Raw genomic sequence first — 19,619 nt, 5'->3', positions numbered from 1 at the left:
TGCCTCAGCCTCTGAAGGGTGAGTGCAGCCACACACTGCTCACTACACTGCACCAGCTCAGCTGGCTTCACTCTATGCATTTGGTTTTGTTTATTTAGCTTTTAGGGTCAAGGTCTCACTCAGTAGCTCTGGCTGTCCTGGAATTCACTGTGTAGAGCAGGCTGCCTGCTTCTGTCTCCCGAGAGCTGGGATTACATGCATGTGGCACTCCACCTGCCTCACCGGTTTGGGTTTGATAAAGCGAGTTGTGTTTCGTCTTCCTCTCTGTGGCAGTCTCTCCCTGGCCTGGTAGCACACAGCCACTGAGATTTCCTGTCACACAGGATGGCCCCTTCCACACTCAGCCTGGCCTGTGTTTGAGTAGAATTAGAAGATTATATTTTATGTTCTCTTTAATTTAAATAAAATGAAGATTGAATTTAACAAAACAATATTTATTAATCTTTGCAGAGGTCGGAACAGTAGCAAAGGACTGCCTCAGCCTACGGTGAGTAACTATATTTAATTGGAAAATATATAAAGTGTGATTTCTAACTACAGACTCAATAATAAAGCAAAGAATTAAATCTGAAATTGTGCTACCAGTAATCTATCGGTCAGTCAGTTTACTACAAAGCTGTTGATTCTGTGAGTTGTTTCTCGGGGATGTATGCTTTTCTGTTAACAGTGTTGTAGACTATGTAATGTTGATGTTCCAGGACCAGAGTTTGCAAAGGTCTTGGGTTTTTGTTAGGATTAATGTGCTGTCTATTTTATTGTCTTTTTTTTTCTCCTTGGAAAATACCTTCTGGTCTGACATTTTCTAACTTTTACCAGTGAAGTTAAAATAGACACAAAGAACATGAAGTTCCATAGGAGAAGCCGCCATTGATTGGTGGTTTTTTGTTTGTTTGGTTTTTTTTTGTTTTTTGTTTTTTGTTTTGTTTTGTTTTGGTTTGGTTTTTTGAGATAGGGTTTTCTCTGTGTAATCCTAATTGTTTTGGAACTTCTGTAGACCAGGATGTCCTCAAACTCAGAGAGATCCGCCTGCCTCTGCCTCCTGAGTGCCGAGACTAGGAGTGTGAACCACTGCCTACCTGTTTGTCTTTTGGGCACAGGGTCTACTATGTAGTCTTGGCTGGTCTGGAACTTTCTACGTAGACCAGGCTGGCCTCAAACCCATAGAGATCTGGCTGTCACTGAGTTTGGAAACATGGTTTTCTTGCTCAGGTTTTCTTGCTGAGTGTGAGGTGGTCACACCCTCGTGTAGTCCGGCCTGGAATAGTTTTGTTGCCTGATTCAGCCACGTTGAGAGAAGCTGGTTGTGCAAGGTACACCCTGCTCACCACTTCTCTTCTTTACTAGGATATGGGTTGTGAGGTCTTTCCTCACTACCCAGCTAGCCTTTGTGCTGGAGCTGAAGCTCGGACTCTTTAGTGTGTTCGGGGAGCACTCTGCCATCCAGCTGCTCTCCAGCCCAGCTGTGGTTTAGTTTTACTTAGTGTGGGTCATTGAGTCCTCTGTAGTGCAGGTGTGATAGTCAGAGACCTCCATGTGGGGACTGTACTCGGGACATCAGGACATGTGACTTTACCCACCGAGCCATCACACCAGCCCCTGTCTGAGGTAGTTGGTCAGTTGGTCAGTCACTCTGTGTGTGTGTGTGTGTGTGTGTGTGTGTGTGTGTGTGTGGTTTGAGACAAGAACTTATATGTATCCTGACTGGCCTGAAAACTTCCTGTGTAGACCAGGCTGGCCTGGAATTCACGTAGATCCACCTGCTTCTGCTTCCGGAATGCTGGAATTAAGGTACTTACAGGCATGCCTGGCTGTGCGTGCAGTTGTAAAAGTTGGTAATCCTACAGTCACTTAAGACAACACATTCCTCTACCTGGCAGCTAGCTGTGCAGAGCACAGACCCTACGAACCTTGATTTGTCTTCTCCAGAGGTTTTTGCTTTCTCACATGGAGGTCTAAGTCTACTGTTTTTGTTTGCTTTATGTCATAATAGTTATTAGTTGGATCTTGTTTGATTTAATTATTTAAAACTCTACCTTTCTTTTCTTGTAAGGAAACAATGCCACAGTAACCAGCTCTTCTTCGAGCATTGTAATCCAACTTGCAATAATGTTTATTTCTTAAACATTCCAGATTTCTTTTGACGGAATCTATGCAAACGTGAGGATGGTTCATATACTTACATCGGTTGTGGTGAGTTACTGGATTATTAGGGATAAATTCTTTTGGGGTGGGATATTACATGGAGTTAAAATGTAGATAATTCTCAACCTAATATTAGTGGGCTAGATGTGATAAAGATGATTTTAAAGTACATTAGGATGCTATTCAGTTAGTTATAACTCAGCAGTAAAATACTCTTGCTAACCCTCTTGCGTGTAAAATAGTTTCATAGCTGCTGCTCTTTCATGGAATATTTCGTTATGTAATGGTAGTTGGCACAGAATTGTGTAGCTTCAGGGTTCAGTTTATATTCACCTTGGAGTTTCCGGTCCTGTGCCGGTAGAGAATTTGGTATAATGTTAATATGCTGGTTAATATCCGATACAGAATGAGACCTTAGAGAAAGTAAAAGGAAAGCACCGATGATGGGGACCACACTCTTTACTTTTTAAATTGTATCTTTTAGGGATCGAAATGTGAAGTACAAGTGAAAAACGGAGGTGTATATGAAGGAGTTTTTAAAACATACAGTCCTAAGGTAATTCTTACTAAGTATTAATGAACTCTTCTGTCGCTTCTTGCGAGCATCTTGTTGAACTGACTGTGGACTTGGCAGCTGAGCTCATGAGATCGAGTGAAAATGTTTTCCTGCTCACCACACTCTCTACCTAATTCTAATAACCACTTGTTTTTTTCAAATAACAAATTCTTACTAGTTAATGACTGGGTTGTATAACTTAAAATATTGTATGTGCATATGATATGCAACTATTTTCAGACATAGCTCTTGTGAGCTAGAAGAGGGTGTGCAGAGTTACGAGTCCCCTTTAACATTAGTGTGTCTCAGCTATATGGTAGTAAGAACAGCCATTAGATTTGAGGAGTCTTCTTTGGTGGGTGTAAGACAGGTCTAAACAGGAGGCCACGGTTACCTGGTTTTCTCAAGATGCTTACTTTAGCCATAGGCTTAAAAAGTAAATGGCTTTGATGAGCTAAATAAATAGCCCTATAATACTGTTAATCAATGTTTTTAACATTATTAATATTTTTATTTTAGTGTGATTTGGTACTTGATGCTGCACATGAGAAAAGTACAGAATCCAGTTCGGGGCCAAAACGTGAAGAAATAATGGAGAGTGTTTTGTTCAAATGCTCAGACTTCGTTGTGGTACAATTTAAAGATACAGACTCGAGTTATGCACGAAGAGGTAGGCTTGGTTTTCCTCAGTCCAGCAATGGTGTAATGGGCTCACTCCAGCAGCAGTTCTCCAGAAATCACACAGACTTGGTTTCCCTTCACTTCACACAGGATCTTGCTATGTGGCTCCGACTGACCTTGAACTCTTGATTCTCCTGCTTTTGCCTTTCTAGTGCTAAGGTTGTAGGCCTTTGCCTCAAGACCTGGGAACGAGATTTTCTTTTCATTTTATTTTTTTATTAGAGGTATTTTTTAGAATATCTTTTTAAAAAAATTAGTAAAAATGGACGTTTTAATGCATTTTTGTTAGAAAATATTTAAAACTTAATTGGAAAATAACAGTACTTTTAGAAGCATAAACATATAATTGCAGTATGCAGTTTTTGAAAAACATTTTTAGATTTACTTATTTTATGTATCTGAGCATTTTGCCTGAATGTATTTATGTATACCATGGGCGTCCCTGGTGCTGTTGAGGTCAGAAGATGTCAGATCCCTAGGAACTGGAGTTGCTGATGGCTATGAGGTGCTCCTCCCTCTCTCCAGCCCCAGTGTGCATTCTGTTAACATAATGTTAGCCAGCAGCAGCTCACATGTGTAAGCCTTGGCTTCAGAAGTTCTATCTGGGCTGCATAGTGGTACCATCTCAAACAGAATGCTATTGTGGGCATGCTTGTGTGTTTTGAGACTTTAAATATAGGTACATACTTATGTGTGTGTGTCGTGTGTGTCTCCAATCTGTTGCAAATATTGACTAAAGAGGGGCCTGTGGGAATTGGTCCGCCATCCATTTGGTAGCCCTGGGAGAGGACTTTCACAACTCTGTCATTAACTAGAGTTGTTTTTATGCTTCAGTCCGTGTTAACAGCTGTTTGTGCTTTTGGGTTGAAATTTTCATACTGAAACTCTGAGCACAGAAATTACAGTGTAACCCCCTCACCCCACCCCACCTTTTTTTTTTTTTTTTTTTTTTTTTTGAGGCAGGATTTCTCCGTAGCCTTGGCTGTCCTCAAACTCTGAGATCTGTCTATCTCTGCCTCCAGAGTGTTGGGATTAAAGGTGTGTCACAACTGCCAGCTGATAACAGCCTTTCTTTTTTTTTTTTTCCCTTTTCTTTATTTTTGGAGCTGGGGACCGAACCCAGGGCCTTGCACTTCCTAGGCAAGCGCTCTATCACTGAACTAAATCCCCAACCCCAATAACAGCCTTTCTTAACACAGTTCTGCCATTACTTTTGGGGGTGGTGGTGGACTTAGGTTTGTGATTCTTGAAGGAAGGAGACAAATGCCCTAGAGCTGCCGCCTTTCGAGTCAGTGTTCCTTATGCTTTGGAAAGATCCCATGTTTTTAAACTTTTTTTTTTCTCTTTTTTTTTTTTTTCGGAGCTGGGGACCGAACCCAGGGCCTTGCGCTTGCTAGGCAAGTGCTCTACCACTGAGCTAAATCCCCAACCCATGTTTTTAAACTTTAAGAGTGACTTTGGTCATCACACAAGGGGGAAGACCAAACTGTGAGTGTGCACACAGCACTCTGAGGAGAGGATTGGCCGTAGCAGAAACAGCAGTTATTGGCTGCTCTCCTGTGTTTGCAGTGTGCTTGTTTTGGAAGAGCTGTGGACCAGACTACTGCATGCTAGCTGATCATGATACTGTGTACCCCGCCAGGCCCCTTTGAGTTGTTTTCAGTGCTGGACCTCTACCCGATGGCCTTAACATGTGCTAGAGAAGCCCTACTACTGAGCCCAGCCCCAGCTCTGATGCTCTGTTGTTGGCTTAGTCATTCTTACCCCTGCTCCCTTCACCCATCACCCCCACCCCACCCTGTCCCAGAACCCCCCAGGCAAGGTCTCTCTCTGTGTGTAGCTCTGGCTCTCCTGGAGCTCACAGAGGTCCAGCGGACTTCGCCTCTGGGGTGTGCACTATGCCCTGTGCTCTCTTGTACTCAGGACTGGCCTCCAGTGATAAAGCTTCTTGTCCCTACTCCCTTGAACTGGGATTGCAGGAGTATTCTAGCATCGCTGGTCCTGGGTAGTGTCAGGGATTAAACCCAGCCCATGCAAACTGTGAGCATCTAACAGCTGAGCTACATCTCTAGCCTGGTTCTTTATTACTCATATATGTGTTCATTTATCTTGACATAGGAACTTGGCTTTTAAGTCGTTCTGTACCAGATTTGATCCTGTTATCTCAACCTTTTTGAGTCGTGGAGTGTGACCGTTGCCTGGCTGTTTGTTTTATGGTTCTGGGGTTGTGAATCCATAGCCTTGAACATGCTATTGTTGTTTAAAATTTCAATGGTGAATTGGCATTTTCTGAATATGGATCAAAAAATATATATTCTGAGCTAATTTTTGTTCTGCGTTTTAAAATTCCTTTTGAAATCAGTGGTTTTATTTTATTGCGATAGTGTGTCTTCATTTCTCAGGTGGCTTAGGATCTCCTGCCAAGAAAATTCAGATGACAGTAGCAGCTTTCAAATGTCCAGGATACTCATGGAGGAAGGGCACTTTACTGTGTAGTGATGGTTTAATTTCTTAAAAGACATGAGTTCTGAAGTAATTTCAGACATTTTGTAGAAAACCAGGTATGAAGGGAGGAGGGCATAGAAGCAGGCAGATCTGAGTTTGAGGCCAGCCTGGTTCTCAGAGTGAGTTCCAGGACAGCCAGGGCTACATAGAAAAACAAAAAGCGAAAAAGAAAAATGCCCACAGTGGTCTAGTTAATTATCCAGTTGTATTTTTCTGTGCTGGGAATGAGTGCAGGGCCTCTGCATACTAAAGACAAGCTCTGCTCGTCTTCAAGGATTTGGGATCCTTGAGCCAGAATCCTCTGCCAGGTACACATGGAGGCCAGGTCACTGTTGGGTGGTGTTTTTCAGAAGCTATCCCTTGTTTTGAGACAAGGTCTCTTGCTAGGACTAGGTGCTCACTGATTAGGCTAGACAACAAACTTTGGCGAATGCCTATCTTGGCCTCCTCAGTTCAGGAGTTATAAACACACAGCCACACGCTGAGCATGGCTTCTATACAGATGCTAGGGATTGAAGTTGGGACTTGGATTTGTATTGATTTGACTGAACCCTCTTCCCAGCTCTGTGTCAGGTCTGTGTGTGAACACATTGTATGTCCATAGCAGTTGCTATTGTTTGTTTGTTTGTTTTCGAGGCAAGGCTTTTCTGTGTAGCTCTGGTTGTCCTGGAACTCCCTCTGTAGACCAGGCTGGCCTTGATCTTAGAGATCCATCTGCCTCTGTCTCCTGAGTGCTAGGATTACCATTTTTTGAGAGTAAAGTGTTGCTATGGGGATGTTGCTTAAGTGTAAAAGTTTCAGTTACTAATTTGGCATGTCTCATTAACCAAATAAATTAACCAAATAAATTAAGATAATCAGTGCTGCATTAAAGGAAGTGGTCTATATTAGAGATTTACCTTATGGCTTTTTAGTTTCCTGGAGTAAAGGAAGATGGAATTTAACCAGTGCTTACTAGTTGTAGTTAGATACAAAGGGACATTTTCCAAGCGATCAGCCCTCCTTTTGCTGTATTCTAATTTACAAAAAGTCAGCTTATGGAATGGAGAGTAACTCAAGAATTTAAGAGCACTGACTGCTATTCCAGAGGATCTGGTTTTGGTTCCTCACATCTAAATGGTGGCTCATAAGCATCTGCAACTCCAGTTTTAAAGATACAGCCCCCTCTTCTGGCATCCTTGGGCACTGCACTCACATGCACAGACATAAGCAAGAAACTCCTGGCCAAACCACCCTGCCTGTGGTTCTGGGCATATGTAGTATATGAGGACTAAGCCCTTAGTCTTGAGGAGTGCCTTAGCTGTGTGTCTTGAAGGCACATGCTTTCTTTGCCTTTTTTTTTTTTTTTTTTGTTTTTTGGTCTCAGAGTTAACCAGTGTCTTGCAGTTTTTGCTGATACACGAATGTGGTAGGCCTTGGTCGGAGATGACTAGTCGGTGGTACTTTGACATCAGTGCTTCATGAATGCAGACGGAGATGACGTCCCCTGGAGCTTCTGTTTTCATCATTTCTCCTTAACACTACTGTCAGGATCTTGAGGTTGCGAGGCATAGTGACTCCATTTGCTATTCCATTATTCAGGATACTGAGGCAGGAGACTTCCATGAATGAAGACCAGTGAGATCTTATCTCAAAAAAGCAAAAAAAAAAAAAAAAAAAAACCAAAAACAAACCAACTGACAGTGCTGGAGCAATAGCTCTGTGGTTAAGAGCACTGGCTGCTCTTCCAGAGGAATCAGGTTCAATTCTCTGTACCCACATGAGGGCTTGAAACTGCCTGTAATGTTACTTCTAGGAGATCTTACTCCTTCTAGGATCAACCACACCCACACACACCCACCCACCCTATGATGGTTTGAATATGTGGCCCAGGGAGTGGCACCCTTTGGAGGTGTGGCCTTTCTGGAGGAAGTGTGTCACTGTGGACGTGGGTTTTAAGATCCTCATCTTAGCCATCTGGAAGCCAGTCCTAGTGGCCTTCAGATGGAGATGTAGAACTCTCAGCTTTTCCTGTACCATTTCTGCTTGTATGCTGCCATGTTCCCACTTTGATGATAATGGACTGAACCTCTGAACCTGTAAGCCAGCCCCAATTACATGTTGTCCCTATAAGAGTTGCCTTGGTCATGGTGTTTGTTCACAGCAGTGAAACCCTAACTAAGACTGATCCCCGAGAATTTTTATTTAAGAAAATAAAAAGCAAAAAATCCCAGCAGCAGCACCAGTGGGAAACGTGTTTGAGTGGAAGGCATGAGATCCTAGGTCGGTCACCAGTGGGGAAGGGGAAAGTCATGGAACAACCAAGCTGAAGCTGCAGCACTTTAAGGGTTGGTCAGATGGCTCGAAGGGAAAAGTGTCTGCTGCTGGCCCTGGAACCCACACACTGGAGGAGAACCAACTCTACAAGCTGCCCTCTCAACAGCTCACACTCTCCTGACACAACCAATGCATTCAAATAAAAACAACCCAAATTCTGTTTCAAAGGAAAAATCAGCTGAGCATAGTGATTCACCTTTAGCCCTTGGGAGGCAGGAACAGAGGTAGGCAATCTTCCCAAGTTCAAGGCCAGCTTGGTCCACATAGTGAGTTTGAGGATAGCTAAGATTACATAGTGGAGACTGTTAAAACAAGTTTTTAGTTTTAAATTCTGTTTATTGGTATGTGGGCTTACAGAGGGTATTGGATCCCTAGACCTGGAGTTAAAGGTGATTGTGAGCCATCCGGTGTGTGCAGGTCTCTTAACTTTTACTCTTAACTGTTGAGCCGTCATCTCTAGTCCTCAGGTCAGGGCCTGTTGTGGTTTCTATAAACTTTTTACTGTCATCACGAGTTTCTAAAGTGGGCATGGTTTTTATCTACTTGTTATTGGGTAAGAAAACAGACGCATCTGAGTATGTGGACAAGTAGTGACAGAGCCCAGTTCTTTAACCCTAACTCGCATCCGTCCTCCCGTTGTGTTGTAGTGATGAACACCGAAATGACCGTTCAGCTCTTTGTTAACACCAAGGATACGTCACAGAAAAGCAAAGGCTAAAGCACGGTGTCTCCACCTGTCATCCTAATTTTGCAGAGGCTGTGGCTGGAAGGTCATAAGGTCAAGGTTATATCACAATATGTATACATTGAGTTCTAGGTCAGATTGGTATAACTGACAAGACCCTGTCTCAAAACCACAACAAGAACAACCAAAACAAAGCCATCGCAGGTAGCGTAAGGTACAGATTATTGTGTGGTTCCAGTTCTTCTTTTTCTTCTTTTCATGTCTGGCTTTTGTAGGGAAAAAGAAAATCATTTTTTTTTGAGACATGGTCTTACTATGTAGAACAGGCAGGACTCACCACTCCCTGCTAACTAAACCACAAGTAAACTTAATGTGGCTTTTGAACCCTGATACATACTTTATTTATTTATTTCAGTGTGTTGTTTTAAAATTTATTGTGTGTGTGTGTGTGTGTGTGTGTGTGTGTGTGTGTGCTTGATGTACAAGTGGAACTCAGAGGACAGCTTGTGGAACCTGTTCTCTCCTCCTACTGTGTGGTTCCTGAGGTTCAAATTCAGGTTGCCAGCTCTGGTGGCCCTGTTTGGAAGCTTGATTTCAACATATTTTAGAGTCATTGTTTCCACACTAGGGATTCAGAGGCAGGCAAATCTGAGTGTGAGGCCAGCCTGGTCTATAGAATGAGTTACAAAATAGCCAGAGATACACACAGAAAAACCCTGTTAAGCACTAAGCTATCTTCTTTAGCTCCTGTTTTTAAGAATAATTTTTATGGGGGCTGGAGAGATGGCTCAGAGGCTAAAAGCACTGGCTGCTCTTCCAGAGGTCCTGAGTTCAGTTCCCAGCCACCACATGGGAATAATGTGTTGTGATACCTTCTTCTGGCACAGGTGTACATGCAGATAAAGCACTCACATACATAAACAAATCTCTAAAAATAATTTAATGTGCATGGATTTTTGGCCTTCATATATATTTCTGTATCATGTGTGAAACGAGTTAGAGACAGTTGTTAGCTGTCGTGTGTGCTGTGATTTGAATAGAGATCCTCTGGTAGAGCAGCTAATGTTCGCATTGTGTCCTTTGTTTTGATGACCTCCCTGTGTGTTGGATTTATATGGCTTCTCTCTTGCTTGTCTCTGGTGCTTTACTGCTTTGTGCCTTTGTGTGGCCTTAGCCAGCCAGGATAGCAGGTCAGCAGATGGACCCAGTAGTACACAGAGTTGGATTGTAACAGCACTGTGTCTCCTCATTCATGTGTTGGCTGTCGCTGCTGTTCTGTGGAGCCGGAGGTCAGTCAGCCTTAATAACAGACAGCAGGCCCTGCAGATATACCTCTTCTGGCCTTTGACGGGGAAGCTTGCCAAGCCTTAGCCTAAATCATTCTTCCTTCCGCATTGGAGCTATTTAGAGGTGATGTTTTAAAAGAGCTACATGATGTTCTGGTTTGGTGCAATAGCAGAACATGCTTTGAGTCTCATCTCACATTCAGCACCAATGCTTGGCTCCAGTATGACACGTATCGTCTCATTCAGCCTCTTACTTATGACCACTCCGACTGGAGGCCGCCCAAAGAATCACTGTGGTCACTAGACGCCACTTTCATAAAAAGTAATGAGCAAGGGGTTTGTCGGGAATGGCCTCTGGAGTAACTACAAACACCTACCACTTACTCCTCCTCTGCACATTTGATTCTCTTTTCTCTGGCGTTGTGGAGGGAACAACAAACCCACTTCTCCATTTGTTTGCCCACAGCATTCTTACCCCTCTCCAATCTTTCATTTTGCTTTTACTTATTTTAAGTGTATGTTGTGTGTGTGTGTGTGTGTGTGTGTGTGTGTGTGTGTGTGTTACTGTGTAGAAGGAAGAGGATGACACCTGTGAGCTCTGGGTGTTGAACTCAGCCTGTTAGCCGTGGGCCATCCTCTCGGGCTTTTATACCACTTGTTTCTGGACTCCGCACTCTACCTACTTACTACTGACTCCTTCAGTTCTGCCTGCAAATTATTCAAGTCCCCTTTCCCTGAAAAGAGTCCCCTCCCTCCCCCCCGCCCCATACAAACAGTCCTACCTGAGGTGTGTGGACCCTCCATTCAGCAGGTCCTCTGGGCCTCGCAGACTCGGGCCACACTGAGACTGTTTGGATTACCAGCGCCTGCATCTGCTTTCCTGATCCATCTCTGTTTGTGTTTCTTACTGGCTTGTCTCCCTCCTTTATACTGCTTTCTCACATGCCCCTACCCAGTGCCCATGATACTACTCGGAGGCCAGGTTGTATAGGGTGATGGTTTTCTCATTATAGTCTGAGGTCTTAAATCTGAGTAATGTCTTTTTTTTTTTTTTTTTTCTTCTTAGACAAGACCTCACTCTGTAGCCAAGGCTGTCCTTGGATTTGCTGTGAACTCTTTGCAATTCTCTTGTCTGAGCCTCCTCAGTAGTAGGATTACAGGCATGAGCCACCATGTCTCTTTTTTTGTGGTTTTTTGTTTTTTTTTTTTTTTTTGTTTTGTTTGTTTGTTTGTTTGTTTTGGTTTGGTTTTGTTTGTTTGGTTGACTTTTTTTTTTTCTTTTTTCTTTTTTTTGGAGCTGGGGACCGAACCCAGGACCTTGCGTTTGCTAGGCAAGCGCTCTCCCACTGAGCTAAATAAATCCCCAACCCCGTTTGGTTGACTTTTAAGCGCAAGGTCCTGGGTTCAGTCCCCAGCTCCGGGGGAAAAAAAAATTCTCATTATCTACCATAGTCTCTTGCTTGGCACATAGCAAATAGATAGGCTCATAATGTTTTTGAATTCATGATATTTAGTATCCTAAAACTTTTGGGGGGTGGGTTTCAAGTATATTTTATTGGTATAAAACCAAAATATGGTGATGTGATTTTCAGAATTAGGTGATACTGTTCCCTTGCAGTCTCTTTACTATAGAGAGGAAAATGCTAACTCTCAAAAAAGTAAACAGTCAGTGATAATTTGTTACAGCTTCTACAAAAAACTTAAAAGCAGAGAAGGACTTCTCAAACCATTTCTTTAATCTTCTCATGATTCTGCTGAAAGTCACCAACCACTACTTAAACCTCCACCTTCCTGGTGGCCTCTCAGCCTCCCAGGCCACTTAGGCAGGAGCCGCAGAATCTGTGCAGTTGAGCCACAGCGGCTGTGCTTGCACTAACAGCAGCCTCATTTCTTGACTTGTGTGCTCACAAGGTTAACACTGTCCTTCATCTCTATATAAAAAGTCATCCCAGAGTGACCTCAGAGCATCACTCAAAGCTACAAAACACACAATAGCTAGTTTTGTTTAAAATATTTGTATCCCGAGTTCCCATTTTTTTAAAAAAGAGAAAGCCCCAAAGTTACATAGTGTGAAAGCTACTCTCAACAAGGCCCCAGGTGACCGAGAGCCATGATGGTTGTGTAGCTATGGAACAGATCCTCCTCCTTTACCTCATTACACCTCCTCAGTATAAAGTTCCCAGGGACTATTGGTCGCAGCCAATACCCCCATTTCCAAAGAAGCCAAATAAGGAGACACTGGGAAAAATCTTTCTAATGCATCGGCCTCAACATTCCCCTTAGCTCTGTAGTACTGAAAGCCTTGGCCAACACACGCAGACATGAAGCCAGTGGTGTTCTGTTCAAGGACATTGGCTGCTTTGAGGTGCTGGGCAGCAGCCTCAGAGGTCTTGGCATTGTTTACACCCTCTCTGAGGAGAACCGTGGCACTCTGGATTTGGTACCCACTAAATGACAGCCCAGCCACACCTGTAGCATCAATATCCAGAGAGTTCTTGTCACAAGTCAGTGAAGACAAGATGGCATTCACAGCTGAAAGTGCTGGCTGCCGAAGCAGGTACTGCCTGCTCCCATAGTACAGCAGTTACAGTCAAGGACAAGGACCACTCGGAGTTCAGGGTTACCCAGAAGACCCACTTCAGTAAGCTGATGTCTTTCAAGTGTTAAATTCTTGGGATCCTTAATAAAATGTAAGGGTTGAATTTCTATTCCTTCAATTTGAGGGAATAATAAAGCAAAACAAGATTCTCCAATTTCTCTTTCCTGAGGCCAATTGCTGCCTGATCCCATTGGAGTCACTACGATTCCCAGGGTCACAATCCCAAGGACCTGACACTGCTTGGGGAACAGTTTCTCCAGGGCAGTTCTTTTCCTTGCTCTTTTATGGCCACGTCACTCCTCCTGGCTGATTAAAGTCAGAATCTGCCATGTAGAGAACCGTCCATGGAGATCGGTCTTGGTGGGTCCGCAGCCCTACGCTCACTCCCTCCACGGGCAGCACACTCTGGCTACCCGAAGCAGTGGTTTGGCTGCAGGAAGGTAAGCACGTGTTACCCCACCTCCACAAGGTTACCCAGCACATAGGGGCCTCGAGGATCTGTGGAGGAGGAGCCGCCACTGCCTGCTGGCTCCCTGCCTCATCTACCAGCTCAAAAGCCCTATGGAGGCTCAGGCACCCAAGTGGCCAGTGCACCCCTAAAACATTTTTATAGAACCACAACTCCATATGAAGACTAGGAGATTTGGGCTGGAGAGACTCAGTGACTGTAGTGCGTGCTGCACCACCACAGAGACCTCAGTCTGGATCCTACCCCAGTATGACAAGCCAGGGGGTCCAGCACTGTAGAGTGAGACAGGAGGATTGCTGGAGCTTGCTGGCCTCTAGCCTAGTGGAGAAACGCCAAGCTCCAGATGCAGAGAGGGACTCTTTGTCAGAGGAGGAGGCTGAGGAACACTCTGCTGCCTGCTGGCTGCTGCAGGAGTGTGTATCCCCTCACATGTGCTCACACACGTAAACCCCTAAAGTAAATGGAACTAGCCAAAGATGGCTACAAATGTCTCGCTGTGTTCTTGTCACTCTGTTTATGGCTCTGGACAGCACAGTGAGATGTAGGGGTCTCTTCGTCTTTTGAGAACCTTTGTGAAGCTTTTTCACTCAGTGGAACTACAAGCAAACTTGTACATTTAAATACCACTCAAGAGAATACAGACGCTTGTGGAAATAGTCACACAAATGAACTATTAGCTGAATGTGACCAGAAAGCACTTGCTAAAGTGACTGTCAGACATTCAGAAAGTACAGAAGTTATCTTCTGTATGCCCAGCAGCATGTTGTGTCACAGCCTTCTGGGGGTGACACAGCACACCTGCATGAGTATCACAGCACTGAGGTTCATGAACCAACCAGTCTCGTTGGGGTTCCTAGTGGGAGAAGTTACCTAAAAGGATTAGGAATAACTCAAAAAAGCAGCTGCACCCCAGAAAGCCCACCCCAGCATGGGCAATAGCACATGAACTGCAGCCCTGGGGCTTTTTGTGTTGCTCCAGACAGTTGTGCTTGTTAGCTGTGTGTCTAGCAACTTTTTAGTAGGGTCCTCAAGAATCTTGCAAATCCTCATCCATGTTTCTTCCCCAGTGTATAACCGTCATAGTAAACGTTCTATCTCTGAAGAGATACCATGACCATGGCAGCTCTTATAAAAGCAAGTAAACATTTAACTGGAGTTTGCTTACTGTTTCAGAAGTTGAGTCTCTTATGATCATGGTGGGGAGCATGGCAGCACTTAGGCAGACATGGTGCCAGAGAAGGAGCTAAGAGCTCTGCACGAGGATCTGTAAGCAGCAGGGAGCGCTGACTCTAGGCCTGGCCTTTTGTCTGCTGGTTTGTGAGGACCCCCTTTCCTCTGGCAGGCATAGAACTCTGGCAGGTCAGAGCATTAAGAACAAGAAAGGGGCTTTTCTGGGCCTGGCAGTGCCTCCCTACCCAGAAGGCGAGGCAGGAGGGTTAAGACTGCTAAGCAGTACTAGAAAAGGCACAATGGCCTAACTGGTTTTTACATATTTCATGTAAAACACTACATTTCTCTGTTAAGTATGTGGGCCTGGGTGCTATGGCAGCTGTAGAGATGTCCGAGGACTGTGTGTGGGAACTAATTCTGAGTGCCCTGCAGCAATAAAAATGGTATTGTGTGGTGGTCGGTACCTTCAATCACCGAGCCCTCTTACTGGGGTGGGTATCAGCGTCTGGTCTGTCACCCCCATGGGCGCTCCTATATTCCAGACTACTTACTGTGTAACCCAGGATGATCTTGAGTTTCTGATCCTGATTCCATTACCATGACGTTCCCAGGGTTCACTACAGCCGTCTGACTCAGTGCGGAGCGTCCAGCTGCGGGGTTTCCAGATGATAGACAGGACTTTTTTTTTTTTTTTTTTTTAAATTTAGAGAATACTTTATTAGTTTTTGTAATCAAACCCACGTAGATAAGACCTTACATATTTAATACAGTGTGTTACCCCTAGACAGGACTTTAATAGCTCAGCGCTACCCACTTTCCTTTCCCTGACTGGGTTCAGTACCCAGCCTTGCAAAAAACAATAATACTAAATAAATAAAAACATTATTGAAGGGCTGGAGAGATGGCTCAGTGGTTAAGAGCACCGACTGCTCTTCCAGAGGTCCTGAGTTCAAATCCCAGCAACCACATGGTGACTCAAAACCATCTGTAATGAGATCTGATGCCCTCTTCTGCTGTGTCTGAGAGTAACAGTGTACTCATGCATAAAATAAATGAATAAATATTAAAAAAAATTATTGAAGTAGATTTGGTAAATTGGAGATTTTTCAGTGGTTTGAATTGAAATATTTAGTATTGTAGTGTGTGATCAGTTCTTAGTGATCTTGTGATTTCTGAAGAGAAGAGCGTCATGTTTGTATACTGATGTGACGCCAGAGGTGCTGTACTTCCATGCCTTAACAAAGAGAAGAGGCGAATGTTTTCTTCTGTAGCAACAGGGAGGACATGCCTTCCGAGACATGAAAGTGCACTAGAGACAGAAAATAGAAAACCCCAGACAGACTTGATTTGTGTCTCAGTGTGCGTGTGCACAGTAAAGGTAAGACTTCACATCTAGACAAGCATGTCCGTCATTGGCCAGCAGTATTGGATAGCATTTAGGAGAGATTAGCTTTCTGTTTCCCATGATTTCAGCACAGTATAGAGTAAGACAGCAAGCAGTGAGGCGCAGACACACGCTACACCTGGCATCTGAGTAATTTGAAAGAAGAGCCTTATTGGCATGTGTTTGGTTGTCTGGTCAACATATTGGAAGAGAGACCCTTAGTTAATGTCTTCCATCAGTTTGGCCCTTGGACATCTCTATGGGCATTTTTTTGTTTGCTGATTGGAGAAAGATCAATCCCTCTCTGGGGAAGTGCGACCTCTGGACAAGTGGCTGGGCTATGCAAGGCTAGCAGACGGCAAGCCCAGAAGCAAAGCACAGGCGCCCTTCCACCACAGTGCATGCTTCAAGCTCATGCCTTGAAGTCCTACCTCGGGCTTCCTTTGTGATGGTCTGTAATCTGTGGGAGGAACCAAGGCACTTTGAAGTAGCAAACTGTATTTTTAAGGAAAACAGCATGCTGGTGTTGGCTTAGGTTGATTCTTTCCAGACACTGTTTGAAGTGGTTTAGTCCACATTAAGTCCTAAGAAGAGGGATATGGGAGACGGTAAGATGGCTCAGCCGGCAGAGGCAGCTAGTACCAAACTGATGACCTGAGCTCATCTCTGAGGCTACATGACAGAGGGAGAGCCATGCTCCAGGGCACATACGCTTACCCGCTCCCACCACCTGCCCTGAAGATACTTAAGGTTGAACCTTTTTATTTTATTTTATTTCTTTGGTGTATGGATAAAATGATTTGGTTGGTGTGAGTTGATTTGCTTTGCTCCTGGCCATAGAAGCTTAATAGGGTCTTCTGCTCTTTAACCCTGTCGGGTGGCATCTGCAGAAGGTCCTGTTTCCTGAGCACACTGCCCAAGGTGCCTCCCTAGGCTGCCTTCCCTCCCTGTGCTCGGAGTGCAGTGCTGCTGCTGCTAAGTCATGCCTTTTTTAAAAAATATTTTTTACTTTTAGATTTATTGTGTATATGTTTGTGATCCTGTATGAGGCCAGTATGGAATCTCCTAGAGCTAGCGTTCGAGAAGGTTGTGGAACTGTCAGATACAGACAGATACAGAGCTCATGCCCTCTGAAAGTATATGAGGTGCTCTTCACCGCTGCACTGTGTCCCTTGCCCTGGAAGCTAGGATTCCAGAGCAAGGTCTCCACCAACCCTTTTGATTCTTCTTTGCCTAGAGCTCTTTATCTCTTCATTGTGTGATCACAATAAAAGAATAAGTATTGTTCTGGCTAATATTGTTTTGTAATCTAAGGGTCAAGGCATTTTCTGCATGGTTAGGTTGTGAATGGATCTTGACAAAAGAAGGACCCACTGTTTCTTCTCCCCATGGGTTTTGGTTAGTTTCTTGTTGCTATGATGAACCTGATAGATTGCAGGGGGATTAGCCTGACTCATGGTTTCAGAGCCCACAGACTGTGGCTCCTTGGTTCATGAGCTTTGAAGAACAGTGGGTTGTGTGATGGTTGGGGGCCTTACCTCTAGGAGACAGACAGAAAGCAGAAGAGACCAATCAGGTTACCATATAGGGCAAGGACATCAGCCCAGTGACCCACTCCCTCTAATTAAGCACTGCCTCCAGGTAATGCCATCATACGGTAAATACATCAAGGGGTTAACTGGCTTCACTTCCAGCCCTCAGGAGAGAACTCTCTGGAAATGGACTTGCAGACCTGTATAGAGATATTTACTGACCACAATGGTATTTCCTAATGTAGTCAGTTCATTACCGAATCAAAGCAGGACGCTGTCAGATGCAGTCCGTTTGAATCTGTACATCTGTAGTCCTATTTCTGCATCACTCAATGCCATTTCCCCGGCGTTCTTTTCTTGGTGTCTCCTCCAAAATTTGATTTCATATGTTTATCATTTTAAGAAACTAGTCGTTTGAAGCTTGTCCTTTTGAAGTTTTTTTTTTTTTTGGGAGGGGCAGGTCTAAGCCGTGTACCCTAGGATAGCCTAGGGCTCCATTTCCTTCACTGCATCTGTCAGGAGCTGGGATTCTGGTTCACTGCCCTGCCATTAGTTAATTTTTCTTTTGCCTCTCCCCTCCTTTCCCCTCCTCTCTCTTTTCTTCTTGAAATTATGTATTTTGGTATAGGGTCTGTGTGTGTGCCTGGTGAATCTGAACTTGCTATATATACCCGGCTGGCCTACGTCTGCCTCCTAAGTGCTGGGGTACCACACTGCAAGAGTTCCTTTTGTTTCCTTCTTTCCTTCGTTCGTTTGTTCTTTTTGGATTTTTTTCTTTTAAAGAATTATTTACTTATGTATAAGAGTACACTGTAGCTGTCTTCAGACACACTAGAAGAAGGCATCAGATCCCATTACAGATGGTTGTGAGCCACCATGTGGTTGCTGGAAATTGAACTCAGGACCTCTGGTGGAGCAAACTCACTTAACCACTGACATCTCTCTAGCCCCTCCTTGTTGAGTTTTGATTTCTCTAGACAGGGTTGCTCTGTGGCTGTCCTGGAACTCACTCTGTAGACCAGACTGGGAACTGGCTCAGCTTTTTTTTTTTTTTTTTTTGGTTCTTTTTTTCGGAGCTGGGGACCGAACCCAGGGCCTTGCGCTTCCTAGGTAAGCGCTCTACCACTGAGCTAAATCCCCAGCCCCCTGGCTCAGCTTTTTCAATTTTTTTTTTTTTTTTTTTTTTTTTTTTTTTGCTTTAGCAAAAATTATATACCCCATCCAACCCCTCCAAAGTCCCTTTCACCTATTTTTCTTTGGTTCCTTACCTATGAAAGTTTAGACTGTGGAGGTTTTTATTCCTGTCCTTTTGTGCCTTTTATATGCTTATGTTTTTGTTTATCTGAGACAAGGTCTCATCTGGCCCTGGCTGGCCTGGAACATGCTATGTAGACCAGGCTGCCTCTGGACGCTGCAGGCGCTGCAAGCATACGTGAAGGCAAACACTCAAACATATAGAGTAGAAAATGAATTTCCGATTACACGTTGCTGCACTGTGTGCCTGCTTCTGTTCAGAGCTGCGGTGTCTTGTTCCTGTGCCAGTGTAGTAAGTTGAATTTAAACGTTTTATGGATTTATTCTACCTGTATGAATTTGCCAGCATGTATATACCTTGTGTTCTTGAGGTCAGAAGAGGGTATTGATACCTGGAACTAGTTACAGATGGCTGTCTCAGTGTGGGTGCTAGGACTTGAACCCAGGTCCTCTGATAGAGAAACTAGTACTATCCCTCAAAATAGATACTCTTTTTTTTTTTTTTTTTTGGAGATGGGGTCTCACTGGTGTCTCTGGCTGGCCTTGAATTCAGACATCCCACCACCACCATGCCTTAAAGCATGTGGCTCCCACACCTGGCAAGGCTTCATATGCTCTTAGGGCATTTACAGACAGGCTTCTTGTCAGCGTTCCTTCCTGTTTCCCCCAGCGTGGATGGCCTTCTTGAGTTCATCTGCCTCATTTATCCTCGGGTTTGCTGTCTACTAAAAGCCCGTGCACTCCAGAGAATGATAGACATGCTTTCAAAACCAAGTCAGCCTCTCCTCCTCAGACTCCTGAGCATTTTTGCACTCACTGTTGATCTAGTGCTCACACAGTAGCTCTTCAGCCGGACGTTTTATTATTAATTTGCCAAAATAGCCTCAATAATGTGCTGGGTTGCAGCTGATGCAGTTGACATGGTTTCTGTAGGCTGAGGAGAATGGGGGTTTCCTGGAGCCCCAAACTGCTCTTTCTCCTGACTCCTGGGGCGCGTGAGGAAATGGTTGGAGAAGCAGTGGTCTGCTGGGGGGCATAGC

At 44.2% G+C, this 19,619-nt stretch overlaps 1 protein-coding gene and 1 pseudogene across 50 annotated transcripts in view; one reads left to right on the top strand and one right to left on the bottom strand.

Moving 5' to 3' along the window:
* Atxn2 (ataxin 2) overlaps nucleotides 1-19,619 on the top strand; it is a 95,092-nt gene that overhangs the window by 28,707 nt on the left and 46,766 nt on the right. For all 50 annotated transcript variants that reach the window (XR_015633937.1, XR_015633936.1, XR_015633935.1 and 47 more), the window contains exons 2-5: nucleotides 451-487; nucleotides 2,131-2,190; nucleotides 2,627-2,698; nucleotides 3,218-3,368. Coding sequence is in view for 45 of the 50 variants with exons in the window: in XM_087578083.1 (XP_087434209.1) it covers nucleotides 451-487; nucleotides 2,131-2,190; nucleotides 2,627-2,698; nucleotides 3,218-3,368 (320 nt within the window). In the remaining 5 variants the exon portion in view is untranslated. The remainder of the gene's footprint in view (nucleotides 1-450; nucleotides 488-2,130; nucleotides 2,191-2,626; nucleotides 2,699-3,217; nucleotides 3,369-19,619) is intronic.
* Fbxo22-ps1 (F-box protein 22, pseudogene 1) lies at nucleotides 12,254-17,664 on the bottom strand (annotated as a pseudogene).

The sequence above is a fragment of the Rattus norvegicus genome, chromosome 12 (assembly GCF_021556685.1).
Source record: "Rattus norvegicus strain SHRSP/BbbUtx chromosome 12, alternate assembly SHRSP_T2T, whole genome shotgun sequence".
NCBI classification, from domain to species: domain Eukaryota; kingdom Metazoa; phylum Chordata; class Mammalia; order Rodentia; family Muridae; genus Rattus; species Rattus norvegicus.
The sequence above is the reverse complement of the archived record's forward strand: the minus strand, read 5'-3'. Positions and strand labels throughout refer to the sequence as shown.